Raw genomic sequence first — 21,733 nt, 5'->3', positions numbered from 1 at the left:
AACAACGAGGGGGGGGACACACACCCCATCAGGCGTGACATGAACCCGTTGCCCCCACCACCGTGACCCCACTTTGCCACCCACGTGCCCCCAGGGCTACCAACTGCCCCTCGGCCGTGCCAACGCTGGAGAAAGAACCCCCCCACCAAGGGAAGGGGGGGCACTGAGGTGGCCCCCGGTGACTCACGCCTTGCCCCCCCGGGTTTTTGGGGGGGAGGTTGGCAGAGCCCCCCCTCCCCAGCCCACGCAGAGGAGCGTGACTGGGTGAAAGGCTGGAGAATTGGGAGAAGGAGGAGGTGGCCCCGGTGACTCAGTCCTCCCTCACCCCTCCGGGTGCTGCCCCCCAAGTCCCGGGGGGGGGTGGGGGGGTCTGACTGCTCCCCGAGGGGCAGCAGGAGCCGGGATGCTGGGAGGATGGAAGGATTTTTGAATAGGGATATTTTTTCAGGCATTACAAAACGTGTTGGGACACGATGTTGGGGGGGGGAAGGAGTTCCTCCCCACCTTATCGCAATTCCAGCCTCTCCTCCCGGCCGATAAGGATCGCTCTGGCGTAACATCCCCCCATCTGCCGAGGGGTGCTGCTTCCAGGGAGAAAGGGGGGTGGGTTAGCCCCAAAATTGCTCTTATTTAGGGAAAAGCCAAGGCTGGGGATACGCCACGGGACTGGCTGTGCCCCCCCCCTCGACCCCTGAGGGGGCTGGCATCCTCCTTGGTGGCATCCATCAGAGGTGGCATCCATCCTGCCCCCCAGCAGCAGAAAATAACTCCTGGTGCCTGCGTTTCACCCGGGCTGGGAAGGAAGTGAAGGTAAAATTTTTAAAAAAAAAAAAAAAAAAAGGATCCTCTGACTTGCTTTTTTTTGTTGGTTTTTTTTTTCTGCTTTTTTTTTTTTTCCTTTTTTTCTTTTGGGTGTTTCGCGCCCCGTCCAAGCCCCTTGTGGTGGAAGGTGTCAGGAGAGGATGAAATAAGTGTGAAGAACGTCAACCTGCTCAAACAGGTGCTAAAAAAATGGAGGTGGGATGGGATGGAGGTGGTGGGGGGGGTTCAGCGTGAGCCTCCCCCCTCGGCACCCCCCGGGATGTTTCCGTTCTGAGTGATGTGTCCCGGTTTGGTGGGTGCAGCCCATGGAAACAAAAACCAGCCCAACCCACACCCACTGGAGTCGCCGTGGGGCTGGGTATCACCTTCTTCACCCCAGGCTTCTTGTGGGGGGGGTGTCACAGCCCTGTCCCCACACAGATCACGGGGGGGGGACACAGCATTGTTGGGGGGAGTGGGGAGAGCGTGGGTGCACAGGGAGGGATTTGAGGGGTGCGTGGCCCTTCTGCTGTCCCCCTGTCCCCAGCACTGGCTGCTTGGGGACAACCTTTGTGCCAGGGGGAGGGCAGGGTTGTTGTCCCCCCCCTACACACCCGGTGTCACCTACAGATGGATCTGTGGCACGAAGATGGACACAAGCATTTGAAAGCCCTGCACCCGAGGCCACCACCTCCGGGCTCCTCCACGCTCACTGTGACCCTGCTCGGGGACACCGGGGTGGGAGGACGGTTCCTGGTGGTAACCCACACCCACTGGAGTCGCCGTGGGGCTGGGTATCACCTTCTTCACCCCAGGCTTCTTGTGGGGGGGGTGTCACAGCCCTGTCCCCACACAGATCACGGGGGGGGGACACAGCATTGTTGGGGGGAGTGGGGAGAGCGTGGGTGCACAGGGAGGGATTTGAGGGGTGCGTGGCCCTTCTGCTGTCCCCCTGTCCCCAGCACTGGCTGCTTGGGGACAACCTTTGTGCCAGGGGGAGGGCAGGGTTGTTGTCCCCCCCTACACACCCGGTGTCACCTACGGATGGATCTGTGGCACGAAGATGGACACAAGCATTTGAAAGCCCTGCACCCGAGGCCACCACCTCCGGGCTCCTCCACGCTCACTGTGACCCTGCTCGGGGACACCGGGGTGGGTGGATGGTTCCTGGTGGTGACACATCCCCCCAGGGCCATCCCATGGGCATCACTTCCACTCTACAGGGGCAAATTGGGACTGTTCCCCCCCCCTAGGACATGTGTCCGGAGCTCCTGGGGTGAGCAGGAGAGCGGTGACACCCCCAGGAGAGGGAAGGGCAGGCTTCCCTTGACCAAATCGCTTGTTTGTGGACCCAAAGTAAAGCCCGACACCATTTCTGAGCAGCAGGAGGAGCCGCCCCCGTTATCTTTACATCTGGGGGGGGGTATCAGAGCTGAGGAACCGGTGGGTGCTCTGCTGCCCACAGCCCTGGCCACCAGTTTCCTCCGACCCTGCTCCCGCACCTGGGTCCCTTCAATACATCAGAGTTTAACGACTTTTTCACCAAATTTCCATGCACTTCTAAGCCCCCAGAAGGTCATTTCTCAGTGACAGAAGCCACTATCCCAAGCACCTGCCCTGTGCCCCCTCCCTCGCTCCGGTGTGACCCAGTGTGAGGACAGACACCGAGCGAGGCCGAGGGAGCAACTGGGAGAGAACACTCCAAGCAGGAATGTGTTTCCTACCAAAATAACCAAACCAGGAGCAGAATAATCAGGCTCACAACAAACACCGCTGGCTTCCCCCCTCTCTTTTCCCAGATGAGGTCATTTGTGAAGCTCCTCCGAGCTCAGCGACCTGCCCGAGCCCCTTCCCGTGGAGGGAAGGTGCTCAGGGGACACACACACGGGGTGTGCTGCACCAGGGGGGGGTCCCCAACACACGGAGGGGGCTGATCCTGGCACCACATGGAGTTGGTGGGTCCAGGTCTCCAGCCCCTTCCACAAGGAGTTGGTGGGTCCAGGTCTCCAGCCCCTTCCGAGGACACAGCCCCCAGTTCCAGCGAGCATCACGCAGCAGATAAACAGCACTCATCAAAAAAAATACATATATATTTTTTTTTTAATAAATGACTGGGTTGAAATTCCACAACATGCGACTGATCAACAGCAGAGCTGTAACGGGGTCACAGCTCCTCAGCTCCAGTCAGAGCTGGGAACTGCTTTTGGTTGAGCCCATCTCGAACCACAGACTCTGCCCGAGCTGTGGGGGGAAAATGGTGCTGTTTGGGCCAGACACCGCAAAAACCTCCCTCTTTCCTTCCCAAAGGCGCTCGGAGGCGCGGCGGTGGATGGCTCACCTCACCTGGGACGGAAGGGTAGGTGGCTGAGAGGCTGTGGAGGGGGACAGTCATCCAGAGAGTGTTTTCAAGGAGCGGGTGGTGGCGTGAGAAGGATGCTGGGGATGCTGCGTGACACACACCGGGCCACCCGAGGAGCTTCCTGTGCAGGCGACACGGTAACGTTTCCTCTTGAACCACCAGGAGCCTTGTCCTCTGCCACGATCGTGCGTGGATCTCGGGTGCTTCCCCCAGGAGAAGGCAGCAGGAGAGATGGAGTCATGGAAGGATTCCCACTGGGGAACTGGCTGAAGCCTCCCCGAGGCCGGGCAGATCCTCAGCCGAGCGGGTTGAGCCCTTGGTGGAACCTTTGGGGAGGTTGTGACAGCGGGTCCTCATCCAGGAAGAGCCAACATCCACCCGTTGACCGTATGAGCCCCACAGCGGGAAACTGGTGACTGGAAAAGACTTTAAATCTATTTTATAACCATCACAGAAGGTGGCAAAAGAGTTCTCCTTCCCCCAGAGGATCAGCAGGATCGAGCACTTCTGGAGACAACCACTCCGCAGACTAATTTACCCTTCTCCAGCCGTACCCTTATTGGGAAAAAATAACATAATTTCCCTTTTCGTACCTTAAAATACAGGGAGGGAGAGAGTATTTGAGCCAAAAGAGTGGGCCCAGGTCAGAGGGAGAAATTTAGCATTTCTTGCCCCTTGGTTTCTCCCCCTGGGTCTCTGTGCCCCCACCTTCCCTCACAGAAAGGGATGGATCCCCAGGGATACGGGGAAAAGTACAAAAGCAACGTCGATATCAAACCATACAATGGATGCAAACCCCTCCATCAGAACACACTTAACTACATTATACAAAAATACTTTGCAAAGAATAAACATTCACTCAGCAAAACTGTTATCAAATTCCTATCTTCAGCGCCGTGACTAATAATACAGCTGCGGAGCAATGATTAGATGAAAAGAACTATTTTAACAACCAGCTTCAAAGTAATGGTAAATAGTCATCTTGCAAAACAGCACATTTCACTCCGAGGGATATCCCCACGTCAAACCAGACGGTGTGATGGAGCCCTCAGCTCCCACACACTGCTCTATGCAGATTCTCACGGTGTCTGCCGCCAGGACGGGGTGACTCCCGCTCCCAGCCCGGGGTTGCCACCTGCCAGGGCTTGGCCACCAGCTGGAGGGCATGGCCACCACTCCTGCAGAGCGGGGACACAAGGCACAGCAGGGTTTCATCCTCCTTCTTGGCCTCCATCCGAAAGGAGGACTTTCCGACAGTGAAAAAAACAAAATATCTGGATTTTCCCCCAGAGCGCATTGGACTCCTTCTTGGCCTCCATCCGAAAGGAGGACTTTCCGACAGTGAAAAAAACAAAATAATCTGGATTTTCCCCCAGAGTGCATTGGATGAGCCAACGCGGTGAGCTCACTGGGTATCCCAAAAACACACATTGCTAAAAAACCCCAGCCCCAAAACAGGGCTCATTTCTTCTTTTGCTGTTACTGAGCAAGACACATGTGGGAGTGAGTTTAAAGAAAGTGAACAGAGGGGTAAGAAAAATGAAAGTGTGGTGGGGCCACACGCTCTTTAAGACTTAGGGGAAAACCTTTAAAGAGGAATTAATAATCCCTCCCAGATTATTTTTTTCTCCTCGTTTGGGTGATCAGCCCTTTGAAGACCACGGGGACTGGAACAGCCAGAACAAGCTCTCCCTGTGCCCTTCTGACTCTGCAGGGAAACCAGCAGCACAGCATTAAAAAAAAAAATAAAGCCTTTTGCGCTGAGTCAAAGCACACATTATAAAAACAAACGCACGTTAAAAAAATAGAAACATCCTAAATGGCTCTTACTTTTCACAAAAATAAAAGTTCGTATAAAAATGGTATCATGTACAGTACCGCTCACCACAGCAGCAGGGCAGAGATGCTACAGAACACTGAATTATTGGTAAAAAAAAGGTTTAAAAAGGCGTCATCTTCCTGTGACACTCGTTTAAAAACTGGCATAGAAAAATACTCGAGATATTTCTTTATACTAATTAAAAAAACCCAAACAAACAAGCCAACCCTCCGATCTAAAGCAAAGCCTTTGACCTTGGAGAAGGGGTCCTTTTATTTGAGCACCACCCTGTGCTCCCCTCGTGCTATGTGTGAGGAGAACTCGTAGCGGTCGTGGCTGCGGTACCCGCAGACGTTGCACTCGAAGGGGTCGCGGAAGCCGTGGCAGCCCATGTGGATGGTGAACATCACGTAATCCAAGAAGAGGACGCGGCAATGGTCGCAGCGGTAGACGCCGATGGCTTCCCCTTCCTTGTTGATGACCTTGAAGGCATCTCGGGGGCATATGGCGGGCGGCTTGATTATGTCGTAGGGCCTGGGGAAATCCTTCAAGGATTGGAGGCCGTTGCGGGCCTGAGCGGGGATGACCTGGCTCTGATGGAAGGTGGGGTTCTGCCGCTCCTCGTGGTTGCTGTCAGTGTCTGTGGAGTCTTGGCCGCTGTTGTTTGGGGAAAGGCCTCTGTCGGAGGACAGGCTTTTGTCCCTGAGGTGGCCGTGGCTCTTCTCGGCGTCCTGCGAGGCGCCGTTGGGCAGGTCGGGGCGGGTGAGAGGGATGGGGTAGAGGCTGCTGATGACGGGGACCATTTCGGAGGTGGGGGCTGGAGGGGTCTGCACGAGAGGGCGCAGGGCTTCGGCCCCGAGGTAGGTGATGGCGTTGTTGATGGCCTGGTCCATCATGCGCCCTTGCATGATGTCGCTTTCCTTCTCGTAAATGAAACTCGAGTTGTAATTAACATCAAAACTGTGGCGTTTCTCACCTGCAAGAGAGGAGAGGTATGAAATTACCCGGGGGGGCAGAGAAGCATTTAAACTCCGTGATACCCCCTCTAAATGGCAGTTGTCTATGGAAAGTAAAGAGGCACGAAATGTTCTCTGCTGAAAGAGGCTGTTCATACACACAAATAGCTTTTCGGTGGAGTTTTTGGGGGGCTTTGTTATTTTTTTTTTAAAGCTTTGAAAGCAAAAGGATCTAATAGAGGAGGCGGTGAGGATATTTACTGGACAAATCATCATAAAATTTTTGTAATTATTCTAGGACTTAAGGGAAAGAATACTCTCAAAGTTTCTATAGGCTAACTTCGCACATCTTTTTTTCTAGAAAATAATCATTAATGAAAATACTTGTCTTAAAGCTTTGAAAGCAAAAGGATCTAATAGAGGAGGCGGTGAGGATATTTACTGGACAAATCATCATAAAATTTTTGTAATTATTCTAGGACTTAAGGGAAAGAATACTCTCAAAGTTTCTATAGGCTAACTTCGCACATCTTTTTTTCTAGAAAATAATCATTAATGAAAATACTTGTCAAAGAGCTAACAGATAATGAATCAAAATAGTCAATTTTCAGTACCAAGACTGCACCCTCTTGTTCTTGGCTTGTCCCCCGAGCAGCACAGCCCTCTCTGACAGGAACACTGCAGGCAGGTGCTGGCTGAGCTCTGATGCACTTTTCACAACTTTTACCCATCTGAGAGAGTCTTTTTTTATCCGTCCTCGGACACTGCAGCCCATTTTCTGCACTCTCCTCTGACAACTACAGCTCCCTCCACGCCACGCCTGGTCTCTTGGAGCTCAGCACAGGTTTTCAGACAATCCAACACGGGCAGCTCTGTGTCTATGTACAAAACACCACATTTAGGGTGACTTGATATGGGGTGAGTGGCAGAGGAGTGAAACACCTCCCTCTCTGGGTGTGCTGGGGCTCTGAAAGCTCTTAGACGAGACAGAAAGGGAGGAGAGTGAAGAGATTGTACCTGAAATTCCACTCATGCCTCCTCCAGCAGGGACTGGGGCAGGGGAAGGAGGGCTGGGCAGCACATCCCGACCAGTTTTCTCCACGCCAGGTGCAAGGAGAAAATAAAACCACTCCCCCAAAAGGACTAAAGTCACTTCTTTTTATAAACGTCTAGCAATAAGTAACCGAATTCTGTGGTTACATAAAAGATAGAATTGTTCCTAGCTTTAAAAAAAAAAAAAAATAATAAAAAAATGGACCAGGCCAAATGTTTCACGTGCAAGTGACTTGCAAACATCAGATCCACTAATCTTTTAGTTACGGTAACTGGAGTGGTGCAGATGTTTATCAGTCACCTGTCAACACCATGACTCAATGTGTATGAAACTCATTAGGTTTCACTGCAGAGGCAGAAAACCAGGACCTCACGTTTCTCTTATAAAACACTCTACAAAAGGTTAGTGAACCACAAGAGTGTAACTGCTCCCAACCCTCAACAAAAACTCGCCATCCAGCCTTACCCAGAAGGAAACAAAACGATAGAGCACATTTGTATGACTCATAAAACCAGCTCCAGGCAAGTGAAAGATGTGAACAAATTTGAAATTAAAAAAAAAAAAGGCAACAAAAGTATAAATAGACAGGACTCCCTACAAATTTGGGGTTAGGATTCACTGCCATAAGGTAAAACACAAAAAAGGCAACATATGATCAGTGAGGCTCTGACAATATTCTGTTACTCCGCTGTCATGGTGGCTTTGTAGAGTCCCCACAGTAGCCCAGTCTGTCTCCCTTAAATTACCAGTTACACCAAATGAAATGCAAATACCCAAGTGCTCTTCTGACATACATTAAGGTCTCGCATTGCTGTATATTTTTAAAAGGCCACAGGACATCAGGTAGGGACTCCTTATAGGAGAGGGCACAAAATGAGGCTGTAACCAGACTGTGATGTTTCTAAGGCACTTTGGGAGGAAAAGGCACTACCTAAAGAACAGCTTCTCTCCCTCTCTGTCCCCAACCTGGTCTCAGCAGACACCCCAAGCCAAGCACACCTCTCATTTCGATACCTCGGTGGGACACCTATATTTAGGGAGGCTGAATCTGCGTGAAAGCGCCGCAGAAAGTGCTAATCCTGCAGCCGGAACGCCGAGCCGTGGCACCGCAGCGCGCTCAACGATGGGGAGCCCTCTTCATTCTTTATTTTGTCTCTGCTGGGTGAAATACAGCAAACCCTTCCACGGAGAGAGACAAAAAGCCCGAGCAGTGCACTCAAAACTGACAGCAAGGAGGCAGGAGAAAGTTGGTCTCAATGATTTAGGAAAAGGAGTCTTCCGGATGTTTTCTCTCCTGTAGCCACCAGGACAACACAACAGATTATTTCGAGTTAAGCTGCTCAAAACTGAAAAACACTACGTTAAAAACGAAATGTAAGGTTCTCTAGTGTTCATGTCCAAAGCAGCCACTGCTTAGCACGACGCCTTTTCCTCTTTTTTTAATTTTTTGTTCTGAATGTTCTTGTCTCAGTGCGATGCAAAAGCCTTTCCCCCTCCAAAATTCACACCTGAGCCATAGCGTGTGACACACGCTCACGGGCTTCGCTTACCCTAAAACCCTACGTCGATTTTTGCAGCCTGGGGAGGCTCAGACCCTGGAAACAGGGAGTGAACCTGCTTCCTGCCGCCGCGTTAACCAAAGCGGGCTGATTTCTCATTAGAGCGTGTACAGCCGGGGGGTCAGGGTGGCTGTTACCCGTGTCAGAACCACACCAGCACTTCTACCACTATGGGAAATGAAGATAATTTCTTTTTTTTTCACTCCTGCTCTCAGGGAGAACTTGGTTTTTAAAAAGGAAGTAGAGTCGTGTGGGTCAGTTGGTGTAAAAGGGCAGAAAGGTCCTGGTTATTTCACCTTGAGCCAACTGAAGGTACGGCCCCGTGAGGGTTTCATACAGCAGCGAAGCACCACCAGCTCAGGTATCTGCTCTGCCAGGCTATTTTCATTTGTTGGGTTTAAAAAAAAGAAAGAATCTGTTCATTAACCAAACCAGGAAGTACAAAAAGCCAGGGTTTGGAGCTTTGGGCCGTACGCACGCAAAATAGAAATCCACATACAGCAGCGAAGCACCACCAGCTCAGGTATCTGCTCTGCCAGGCTATTTTCATTTGTTGGGTTTAAAAAAAAGAAAGAATCTGTTCATTAACCAAACCAGGAAGTACAAAAAGCCAGGGTTTGGAGCTTTGGGCCGTACGCACGCAAAATAGGAAACGCGGAATCGTCAACTTCCATTCAGATCCCTGTTCCCCCGTAACTAAAGGAGAAGCTGAGGACAAAATCTTTGGAGGAGAAGCCTTTGGAGGGGGGCCCAGTGCAAGGGGCTGCTGATCCGTGTCCCTCTTTGAGACTCGGGCACACGAGGTGGCTCCTGAAGACAAAAATGTGAACAAATAAAGCAGGCAAGACTCCCGGTGCTCGTAGGAATCTCTGCAGAGCCCCCTCAAATAATAACAAAGGGTTGGGGTTTTTTGGTTTTTTTTTTTCTCTCTGATCAATAGACTTCATTCACAGAAATGAGCCAAACAAAGCTGCCTTGTTAGTACACATCTCTGTCCCTTCTTCCTGCCAAAATGAAAAATCAGCAGCCGTTCTGGGAAGGCCGTTTCCCAAGAAATCCCAAAGCCGTCCCGGCAGAGCCGCACTCCTACACCCGCGGGTCAGAAAGTCACAGGAGTCAAAGCAAGGTCGGACCCTGCTCCTGCAAACCTGCTTCCCAGGGAGAAAAGGGCCCAAAGGAGTGGGTTTTTCACCACACAAGTTACCTAACAATAACACACCAACCACACAGGTTCTAGAAAAACATGAAGTTTCAGAAATGGGTTATTTTGTTCCTTGAACTGCCCTGGGTCTTCCAGCTCCTCCACAAAACCCCGTGCAGGACATGGGGTCCTGCACCCCGTGTCTCATGCCATCTGCAGACCACGCTACTGAGCACAGCCAGGAGTTGAAAAAGGATCTAGCCCATCCTATGACCAGCACGCTGGTAAAACAAACCAGAAAAACTCTGGTGACTTAACTTTAAGCGTGTGCTGAGCGGTTGTGTCCCGCGTTTAAGAAAACCCATAGAGATGGAATTGGCGGCCGTTGTGAACCGAGACGGGGTGAAGCCGATCTCAGCGCTACCAGAAAAAAGATTTCAAGATTTTGAAAGCCATTTGCATCAGTGTGACTGTTTGAATCACAGCGTGACATGGAAGGGCTAAATCACACAGTCAACAGTTTCAATATTAAGTACCCAAAGGCACTCCGAGGGAGCCTGCTGGGGTTATTTTGCTCCTGTCTAACAAGGTGACCTTTCTCAAGGCTATATTAAGACGTCCTAAAATAAAAGTCACCAGTTTTCACTGATGAAAGTCCAGTGCTACCCACCAAATCCAGCAAGAGCCACGTTTTAGCTTCAAAAATAAGGTTGCTTTTAGGGATTTAGCTGCGTACCTCTACCTAGGTTTGGCCCTTGGCCCCGGACGTTGCAGCCAGGTCCTGAGAAGGTCCCTCTGGTGGGTCTGTGTGAGAGGTCTGGTCCCTGCCCACACGCCCAGCCCCACACATCTCCCCTCCCCGGCCACGGGTGTCAACACCCACCCCCACACCGAAGAGAAAGGTTAGAGCAAGAAAAAGAAGCCCTCAGTACCTCGTATAACCATACAGAATGTAACAAATAAAGTCATTATTAGTACTAATATTCTAGAAGTGCTGACTAAGGCAGGTCTTTGCTCAGGACACCGGAGTTGCATTTTAGTTTCTTAAAAGGCAAGTTAATGAGACAAAGTAGCCGAGAGGATCAGGCGTGCGCTGAAACACAAAACCTGCCAAACTAGTATTCAAGATCCCCCAGCGTGCAAACCTCTGATCCTATAAAATTAAATGCAAAGAAAATGCTATGGAAACCTCTTGTTGCTTAAATTACCACAAGAAAGGATTTGATATTTTTTTTTTTTTTTAAATCATATTCAAATTCAGCAGGCTGACTAACAGAAATCCAATACTTTTCTGTCTCTAGGCCTTATTCCACACAGGCAGCCTGCAAGTACCTTCAGCTCCTGCTGGCTGGAAAGAGCTCTCAGCTCTCAACAGCATCGAGCCTTCCTGTTCTCTCCCTGGGAAGAGCCTCGCAGAGAACATTTCAAACACACAGGGACAGAAAACAACACAGAGAAGCTCATAAAATATATTTATACATTGCCTGCACAGACACAAAGCACAACAGCAGCTCCCACCCAGTTTAAGCATCTAACACAATATATTCTTTTTTATTTTAATCGAAACCCTACAACGAATCACTAAAAACATATCAGAATAACCCAAGTTACTTTATTTCTATTCTTTTGCATTAGATTATAAACTTGAGAAGGATATTTAAAATAAGCAGAGGCATTGTACTACAGGTTACCAACTCGCACATATTGAACTGTTGCAGATGAAAAGGTTTTTTGTTCTTACCAATAAATTTCTGAGGCATTGAGCTTTTTCGCTTTGCCACGTTGCTCGCTAGCCTGTCCAGCACAAGGGCTCTTTCACTCCCCATCTCTGCCTTGATGTGCCTTGCCTCCACGCTTGCTAGTTTGGAAAATGTGAAAAAAAAAAAAAAAACAAACAAAAAACAAAAAGCAACACGTAGGTGAAAAGGAAAAAAAAAAAAGGCAAAAAGAAAAAAAAAAAAAAAAAAAAAAAGGAAGAGATGAATGGTTTAATCTCCGGAGTTTGCCACACTAACTGAGAGGAAACAGTTTGGAGATCTGATGTAAACTTGTTTTGCTTTTTTCTGTCGTTCTTGCTCTTTGCGTCTTGGGCACCAGTTGCGGTCAGTGGAACCCAGCACAGAAACGGAGACGGATCTTGCAGTCCCCAGCTCATGCAAGGAGAGCACAAACCATACGAACCCAGCATCTTCATTAGCAAGAGGAAGTGTAAAATAAACTGGCTGGAAGGGTTGGTTACAAAAAGTAGATGGAGAGAGAACCTCTGTCAGCCTTTCTTTTTTTATTCTGACTAAGACTGTGTGACACCTGCAGACGGGCACAGCGCTGCAAAACTCCACTGTCAGACACTCAGTGCTCTTGCTACAGGTTTTAGATATCAGTCATACCTACATGTCTTAACTAATCACTTAGAAACTTGTATAAAACATACCAATGTTTCATTAAAAGAAAAAGACTATCATCTTTCAGTATTAACTTCTAACTCTTCTTTTTTCAGGTGTCATTATCACTAAATGCTACAGTTAAAACTCCTGAAGAACCTTTCTCTCTGGCACACTTGTGAGCATCAGCATTAGGTGTTTCAAAGCTCATTGCAACCTCCAGAATTTCTAATTTTAGGAAAAGCACACGTGTGCCCTATGACCCCTCCCTTCAGACTGGGCCACGGGCTGTTTTAAGGATCTTCCCGTTTTCCAGAGCTCTCCTCCAGCCACTCTTGCCAGTGCCCATCATTTCAGGGAAATTACTGCTCGCTCTCACCTTGGGGAGGCTTTTGGGCCAGCTCAGCCCAGCTGAGGGGCTGCCACCTCATCTCACTACTGCCAGACTAATACCGAATGTAACCGCTGCGGCTTCCCCCCAGAAAGCCTGCTCTTGCCTGAAGAACAAAGTCCCGGTAGTGGCATTTTTATATTAAATGGTAGCACTAAGAGTTTCAGCCTTAGGGACCTCTGTGATGAAAACCAGACCCATTTAAGAGCTGGTACCCAAGCAGAGGAAAATGAAGAGAAGGAAGAGGGGATGAAAACCAGACCCATTTAAGAGCTGGTAGCCAAGCAGAGGAAAATGAAGACAATTTACTCTCCCAAGGTAATACAAAGGGTCAGATCTCACCGTGAAAGAACCCTGGCTGCTGTGTGACTGCTCTATGGCACTAGCATGCCTCAAGAAAGAACCCTGGCTGCTGTGTGACTGCTCTATGGCACTAGCATACCTCAATGGGGGTCCTCTATGGGAAGTCCAATCTATATAAGAGAGAAGGAAAATGATACAAGCACTTTGGTATCACTTCAGTCCTGCTAAATGCAGTTTTATTAAGAATTGGACTTAAATTGGGGTTTGCCAAGTGCAGCAAGTGATAACAACGTGGTATCATCCTTCCATAGCCCAGTGTGCAGCACCTTCCCTGGACATTTCAGAGCCAGTCACTCCTTCACCTGTTTATTGATATCACAGGAGTTTCAGTCAGCACAAACCATGACTCACCAAACCTCAGCCAGAACCATTTGTTAATGTTTGTTCAGCGTTTTGAAAATGCAAAGAGCTTCATAAGTCCTCGATGCCACAACCGCTGGCTACGAACATGACTCAGGAGGGATGGGATAACAGGGCTCAACCCCAGCTCTGCCCCAGCCCTGTTTCATCAGGCTGGAACCCCATGATATAGATGATAACCAGACCACAGAGGGCATGCCTTAAAGTAATAACAGACTGCTTTTCTGGTCTGGTTTTTATTCCAAATGACTCTAGTATGTTTAGAGGCTTACATAAATACATTCATCAACTGCTAAAAGGCACTTGCTTCCAGCATCAAACACCCAAGACGCTACGTAAGAGTTTACACAGAGTGAGACAAAACATCAGATTAAGCTGAAACTATAAGGGAAAGTCAGAACATAATCATCCCTTTGGATTTTGGCCAGAAGCTGTAAGTTAATTCTTGAGAATAAGGTCATGAGATTTTTAATTTCAGAACTTCTGTTTAACTCTCACACTCCAAAACCCAGCATGTGCTTTCTGAGCTCTTTATGCTATCTTCAGAGAACTGCAGCTCGAGGTTGGAACCAGCCCCTACCCAGAAAGCTTTAGTCTTGGCAGGATCATTGCACAAGTCATTAATAATAGTAATTTCAATTTTAAAAACCCCAACAACCCACAACTACCCTGAACAAGATAATAATACGAACAGTGCTGTATATTCAAAAATTTACATTGTAAATTGAAAAAAGGAGAAAGAAAACACGATTCATCCGTGTCAGAAAAGCAGCGCCCTGGTCCCTACCACTTCTTCACTTTCCTTATTCTTCTAGTTCCTCCTTTTCTCAATCTTTAACTCCGTGAGTTGTACTCATGTTCTGTTCAAGTTTTAAATTTCACACTTTCAGGATCTTTTTCCCTATCTTCCGACAGAACTCCGGGAGTGAAGCTTCTGTAGGTCCCTCAGCCAGCCCTGTGAACTCACTGGCGGTGACTGCTCGTCCCGCCAAGGTTATTTATGTGCCACCAAGGGATCTTTATTAAATTAGTGTCGAGAGGGCAGACAAGCAGCTTCCTGCAGAGGTAACAATAGTCTTTACTCAGACGAGATTGCTGAAGAGACAGTAACTATTGACCTACATAATATGTTCTGGGACAGCTGTAAATATCAATCTTTCCAGCTTGATGTCTGTCTGCCGTCTTATTTTAATGCTGAGGCTCTTTTCTTTCACATTAAGATTTTCTACTCCTTGCTAATAGCCATTTTTTCCTAAAGGAAAAAAAAAAATATCTCTATTTATGGGCCACAAAAGGCCTTTGACAATGTCTTCATAATACAGCCTTCGGGAAGCAGTATCTGCTGCCACTGAGACACAGGGGCTGCTCTGGTTCCCTCCCACAACACTGTGCTCTCTACCAAAAGCTACCTTAAAATTATCTCACACACCTCCTTCTTCTGTGTGATTTACTAAACAATCCAAGAATAATATTTAGTATTTAGGAAACATTGTTTTTAACCACTCAAAGTTCTCCAAAGACTTCTTGACTGAGAGGAGTAGTCATGCCCTGTCTCCCTCTTCAGTTACCTCACCCACCGGATGATTCCGCTGCACATCGGGACATCAGCTTAAAGAACTAATTATCTAACTATAACATGTTTCTAAAAATACATTTCAGGCTGGACTGACAGAAACGGACAAGTGCTTTTTAAAATTATCTCACACACCTCCTTCTTCTGTGTGATTTACTAAACAATCCAAGAATAATATTTAGTATTTAGGAAACATTGTTTTTAACCACTCAAAGTTCTCCAAAGACTTCTTGACTGAGAGGAGTAGTCATGCCCTGTCTCCCTCTTCAGTTACCTCACCCACCGGATGATTCCGCTGCACATCGGGACATCAGCTTAAAGAACTAATTATCTAACTATAACATGTTTCTAAAAATACATTTCAGGCTGGACTGACAGAAACGGACAAGTGCTTTGCTCAAAGTTACACTGAGAAAAAAAATGAATAAAGAAAATGTGGACTTCCAAAGCACTTCACCTATTCCAGCGTGAGATCCTGCGAGTTAAACACTCCCGATGGCTCAGCTGCGTGGCCAGAAAAGAGCTGAAACTCTCAAGATGCTGAAAGACTCTGCAGGGCAAATAAATCACCCTCTTCCCTTCGCTTTGGATCTGACCAGTGTCTCAACACTCCCGATGGCTCAGCTGCGTGGCCAGAAAAGAGCTGAAACTCTCAAGATGCTGAAAGACTCTGCAGGGCAAATAAATCACCCTCTTCCCTTCGCTTTGGATCTGACCAGTGTCTCACATTTGCCTCTGGAATTACACAGGAAGGCAAGCTCCCAACCGAGGTGTTTCATGCAGTGGTGGGACAGGGTCCAGCTCCAACGTCCCAACCACTGTTGAAGTTGGGTCACCTCCTCCTGCGTAGCCAACGCTGGCGACTGACCACGGCCTTCCCTGGTCCCCTCCCGAGGTGTCTCTGGGGCACTTCCCAGGTCCTTCCTCAGTGGTGTGCACAGATCTCATGGTTATAAAACACTTCCAGGAGAGAAGTTTTTGTGCAAGTGTGATTCATAGAATCATTCAGGTTGGAAGAGACCCTTGGGATCATTGAGTCCAACCATCTCCCCTACTCTACAAAGTCCTCCCCTACACCATGTCCCTCAGCACTGCATCTAAACGGCCCTTAAACACAGCCAGGGATGGGGACTCCACCCCCTCCCTGGGCAGCCTGTTCCAACGCCCGACCACTCTTTGGGTGAAAAATTCCTTCCTAATGTTCAGTCTAAACCTCCCCTGTTGGAGCTTGAAGCCGTTCCCTCTCGTTCTGTCGTTAATTACCTGTGAGAAGAGACCAGCCCCAACCTCTCTACAGTGTCCTTTCAAGCAGTTCATCCATTCTGAACAACACTAAGGTTTTCTCGGAACCACTGGCTGACGAGCTGCCTCTCTAAAGCAGTGCTGTCACCTGGGCCACCACGTCACTCTGTAGAGGTGCAGAGAGCGGATATTCTCCCAACCCAGAGCACGACCAAACCCTCATTCAGCCTGTACTGAACTGTTTCCATAATGTGGTTTCTGTCACACCGTCAATGTGAGTATAATTTTTAGAACGTGCGGGCATTGTTAACAAAACCCTCAAGTACAAAGCTGAGCTCAAATTAGAGGCATTGCTTCCTGTAGCATCTCTATGTGGTCACTAAATAATGGAGAGTGGAACAGAGAGGTGGCTTATTGTGCAATGAGAACAATGTGACCAGAGATTGTTATCAGGGACCGAACAACGCTCCGGCAAGAGGGTTACCTAAAACCTCTCTTTCAGAGATATTTCCACACTGCTACATTTGGAACATGCAAACCTCCTACTAAAAAGTAACTAGAATGGGTTTCAGTCGTTTAATTAATGCTTGGATGATGGGATGTAGAGCGTACTTGGGCTGAAGGATGGCTCCACGTGAGAAGGCTGCAAGGACTTCGGAAAAGCACCAAATTTCAACATGATGTGGATAAGTAGGAAAATGGTCAGAAATCAAAAAAACGATGTTGACTCAACACAAGTGCAAAATGCTACACTTAGGGGAAAAAAACCCAAGTCAAATGCAGTAAATGAGCTCCTGAGGCCCTTTCCAGCCTTCCCTCTCACTGCTTCTGTCATCTAACATAGTGCTGATGCCAGAGAATCGAATGGAAATGCCTCAGCAAGACTGGGGTTCCTGTTTTTCATAAAACTTACTACTCCTCTAAAAACATTGCAATATTTTTAAAAGTGTGAAGGTCTTAAAGGCATAGGGTGTGGCCACACCATGTCGTACTGGAAATTCACATTTCCTCTGTGACCAATTTAAGGCAGACAGTACCACTGCTGTGAGTGCTACACAGCAGATTTGGGATAAGTGAATTGTTGCTATTCTGAAAAGAATATAAACCATGAGAATCATTTAAAAGCAGAAATCTATAGCAGGTCCCATGTTTTCCATTTTCACATGGTGGACATCTCGGAGTGATTGCCATCATGGGGGTACGTACTGTAACATAAAACCACAGTTACAGTCTGTATGGGTTCTCATGAAAACCAAAACCTGCTGACATTCTGATAACCATTTACTTTTATTAATGCTCTAAAAAAAATGTCATAATGTCATTTGCTGAAAAGAAGATAGAGTTTTATAGTTTTTTGTGGGCTAACTTCGTTAAATCTTTGGGGTTTTATGGCGGTTTTTGTGTCTATGTGTCATAAAGCCTGATCCACCAACCGATTCACTCTGCACGGGGTAAGACCTCTTGCACCTACGTTACCATCATCAAATATCAATGAGTCTTCACACTCGTTTTCAGGCCCAGCTTCTGAGGACACCTGCAGAATCTTTGCTTCATAACCATATAATAAATACATTCTTTTTAAAAAAAATTATTAAAGGGCCTTGTCATCTCTTTAAGTATATTTTTACAGCTTCATAACCATATAATAAATACATTCTTTAAAAAAAAATTATTAAAGGCCCTTGTCATCTCTCTAAGTATATTTTTACTTTTTAGTTTTCTTCCCTGAAAACTCAGCCTAACCTTTCCTTGTAAAGAAAATTCTATTTTAAATTCACAATCAAAAGTAGGAAGCCTGATTCCTTAAAGTTATTTTTGTTTCTTTGTCTTAGGGCTGCATAGAACCTGAATTCTGCAATTGTAGCCTCAGCTCTGCTACAGATCAGTCCTGCAATCTTTGGGAGGCCAAAACCACTCCCTGACTCTGAATGGGAGAAGTAACTCTTTCCTGATTTACTGGCATCTTGTGGGACTTATATCACACAAGTTCATTTCAGGAATGGAAATGCTCAGGTGAAGCTGGCTAAAAGATTATGGCCGTTATTTTTTCACTAAAGTATTTTCAGAACTGCAGCACTGAGACTAGGAAAAGGAAAATAAGGAAAACTGTGTTTTGATCCATTTTACCTTCACCCTTTTTCAAAGACAGCTCTGTACTCAAGTAACTCCCTCACCTCTCACTCCCTCCCTAAGTGCATCGGTCAGTGATCTCCAGGATATCACCCCATTTCCATGCCCTAGATCAATGCCACTAAAACTTCTGCAAATTCTAACTGATTCTGACCAACAGATCTTATTCTAAAGAAAAGGAAGCATTAAGTGGACTGAGACACGTGAACAACTGCTGTCAACAACCATGGGCACCCAATAAAATAACCCCCATAATCACATTAATGTAGGAATAATCTAACTTACTGCGAGTGTCACCTACAGAAATGCTGTGTACAAGGTATTTTAGAGGTTTTAGTCAAAGTAACTGTGAAATAAAAAAGTGATTAAAATAAAAGCATTCTTTAACTAGTTGCCTGAGGGATGCATTAAACCAGACCCTTTTATAAAATGTTACAGCCCCTCAGGTTATTGAAAATGATTGCAGTAAAAACTGTTCTCAGGCTGTGAATTAACAGCTTACCAGATGCCCTTTTTTAAGAACTGAAATGTACCAAAAAAAAAACCCCCAAACCACTGTAACGTTATAAACTCACCAGCATCACACATGCCCGCATTCTGCAAATACGTGCGGCACCGCTCCTTGTGCTCCTCTAACGAGCTCCTCTGCTTGTAGCTCCTTCCACAAAACTCACATTTGTAGGGCTTCTCCACTAGAAAAATAAGAGAGCAACATAAAATAACCACGAGAGACAACTAGAACACTGCCTACCTACCATTCAAGTATACAGTTACTAATAGCATATGCTCGGCTCATGGAGAATGCTTTAAATTTCTGTTTAAGTTGATGAGCAGTGTCATCATCACAAAATGAGGGCTACGTAAGGGTGAAACCCCCTGGACACACAGAATTCCCATAGGGCCCTCTTCAGCCCCAAGCTCTGCCCCAGAAAAGGACTAACAATTAAATGCTGTCCCCAGGAGCTCGGGTTCCCAGAGCCCGGCTCTTGGCTTGACTTCCCTGGGTAAGACCAACTCCACCGCTGCTAAACCGGGACTGTGACTGTCCAACTGCCTCACCCAGGTCCTGGCTATGCAGGATTTTTCCACAATTTCACAAAACTGGTGCCGTTAAACCAAACCAAAACCATGCGTGAGGTTCATTTCATTTCCAAAGGCATTTATCATAAAGCAAATCATGTTCCTAATTCATTTAAGCTAAAACAAATCTATTTGAAACTCAAGATACCCACGCAGCCTCCCCCAGAGCCTCAGACACAAGGACTGGAAGCACTTCCTAAATTATCTCATAACTCTTTTGGGTAGAGACATCCTCTAGCACACCCAGGCAAAATATCATCCCTCTACAGCACAAATACAACCAGCGTTGCATTGTATGCTGTGCAAAAAGACCATACTCCCTGCTGCTAATGCAATTGCTCACTTATTATGTGATTCACTTGAAGAGATTTTCTTTATACTATTTAATAAGCCAGCTCTTGAAAACTTCAGTCACAATAACCACACGATGTGTTTGAAGCATGATGTTTTTAGCATTGTGCTGGTGGGGGGACAGTCACCACCACTGTGCTGCGTCTTGATTAAATCACTATCTCATTTATCCCCGTCAGACAATCTCATTTTTAACTTTAGTTCTTTGAGAGGTTGAACTTCTTTTTTTTTCCCTGTAAAGTGCAGTGCAGAGATACCATCTGTCATTGAGAACACACGTTCTCTTTCTAGGCCCCTGTATAACACAGGGTAGACACAAATCAAAGAGTAAGCACACCCTGGCTCCTGCAGAACTGGGGAAACTAAGACTAATCAATTTATTTTAGTTTTCTTCCCTGAAAACTCAGCCTAACCTTTCCTTGTAAAGAAAATTCTATTTTAAATTCACAATCAAAAGTAGGAAGCCTGATTCCTTAAAGTTATTTTTGTTTCTTTGTCTTAGGGCTGCATAGAACCTGAATTCTGCAATTGTAGCCTCAGCTCTGCTACAGATCAGTCCTGCAATCTTTGGGAGGCCAAAACCACTCCCTGACTCTGAATGGGAGAAGTAACTCTTTCCTGATTTACTGGCATCTTGTGGGACTTATATCACACAAGTTCATGTTAGGAATGGAAATACTCAGGTGAAGCTGGCTAAAAGATTATGGCCGTTATTTTTTCACTAAAGTATTTTCAGAACTGCAGCACTGAGACTAGGAAAAGGAAAATAAGGAAAACTGTGTTTTGATCCATTTTACCTTCACCCTTTTTCAAAGACAGCTCTGTACTCAAGTAACTCCCTCACCTCTCACTCCCTCCCTAAGTGCATCGGTCAGTGATCTCCAGGATATCACCCCATTTCCATGCCCTAGATCAATGCCACTAAAACTTCTGCAAATTCTAACTGATTCTGACCAACAGATCTTATTCTAAAGAAAAGGAAGCATTAAGTGGACTGAGACACGTGAACAACTGCTGTCAACAACCATGGGCACCCAATAAAATAACCCCCATAATCACATTAATGTAGGAATAATCTAACTTACTGCGAGTGTCACCTACAGAAATGCTGTGTACAAGGTATTTTAGAGGTTTTAGTCAAAGTAACTGTGAAATAAAAAAGTGATTAAAATAAAAGCATTCTTTAACTAGTTGCCTGAGGGATGCATTAAACCAGACCCTTTTATAAAATGTTACAGCCCCTCAGGTTATTGAAAATGATTGCAGTAAAAACTGTTCTCAGGCTGTGAATTAACAGCTTACCAGATGCCCTTTTTTAAGAACTGAAATGTACCAAAAAAAAAACCCCCAAACCACTGTAACGTTATAAACTCACCAGCATCACACATGCCCGCATTCTGCAAATACGTGCGGCACCGCTCCTTGTGCTCCTCTAACGAGCTCCTCTGCTTGTAGCTCCTTCCACAAAACTCACATTTGTAGGGCTTCTCCACTAGAAAAATAAGAGAGCAACATAAAATAACCACGAGAGACAACTAGAACACTGCCTACCTACCATTCAAGTATACAGTTACTAATAGCATATGCTCGGCTCATGGAGAATGCTTTAAATTTCTGTTTAAGTTGATGAGCAGTGTCATCATCACAAAATGAGGGCTACGTAAGGGTGAAACCCCCTGGACACACAGAATTCCCATAGGGCCCTCTTCAGCCCCAAGCTCTGCCCCAGAAAAGGACTAACAATTAAATGCTGTCCCCAGGAGCTCGGGTTCCCAGAGCCCGGCTCTTGGCTTGACTTCCCTGGGTAAGACCAACTCCACCGCTGCTAAACCGGGACTGTGACTGTCCAACTGCCTCACCCAGGTCCTGGCTATGCAGGATTTTTCCACAATTTCACAAAACTGGTGCCGTTAAACCAAACCAAAACCATGCGTGAGGTTCATTTCATTTCCAAAGGCATTTATCATAAAGCAAATCATGTTCCTAATTCATTTAAGCTAAAACAAATCTATTTGAAACTCAAGATACCCACGCAGCCTCCCCCAGAGCCTCAGACACAAGGACTGGAAGCACTTCCTAAATTATCTCATAACTCTTTTGGGTAGAGACATCCTCTAGCACACCCAGGCAAAATATCATCCCTCTACAGCACAAATACAACCAGCGTTGCATT

General features: G+C 46.8%; 1 protein-coding gene across 7 annotated transcripts in view; it reads right to left on the bottom strand.

Annotated features, from left to right (window-relative positions):
• Positions 1-4,476: 4,476 nt before the first annotated feature.
• Positions 4,477-21,733, bottom strand: part of IKZF3 (IKAROS family zinc finger 3) — a 40,961-nt gene continuing 23,704 nt past the window's right edge. For 6 of the 7 annotated variants that reach the window (XM_014957922.1, XM_014957926.1, XM_014957923.1 and 3 more), the window contains 3 exons: positions 20,936-21,052; positions 11,431-11,547; positions 4,477-5,955 (listed from right to left, as the gene is read on the bottom strand). In XM_014957922.1, the coding sequence (XP_014813408.1) occupies positions 5,252-5,955; positions 11,431-11,547; positions 20,936-21,052 (938 nt within the window). In that variant the 3' untranslated portion in view covers positions 4,477-5,251. Of the gene's footprint in view, positions 5,956-11,430; positions 11,548-18,704; positions 18,822-20,935; positions 21,053-21,733 lie in introns of those variants that run through there. The other variant, XM_014957928.1, reaches the window with a different exon arrangement.

Source organism: Calidris pugnax, unplaced genomic scaffold, assembly GCF_001431845.1.
Source record: "Calidris pugnax isolate Ruff unplaced genomic scaffold, ASM143184v1 scaffold337, whole genome shotgun sequence".
NCBI lineage: Eukaryota > Metazoa > Chordata > Aves > Charadriiformes > Scolopacidae > Calidris > Calidris pugnax.
Note: the sequence above shows the minus strand (reverse complement) of the source record. Positions and strands in the feature narration are given on the sequence as shown.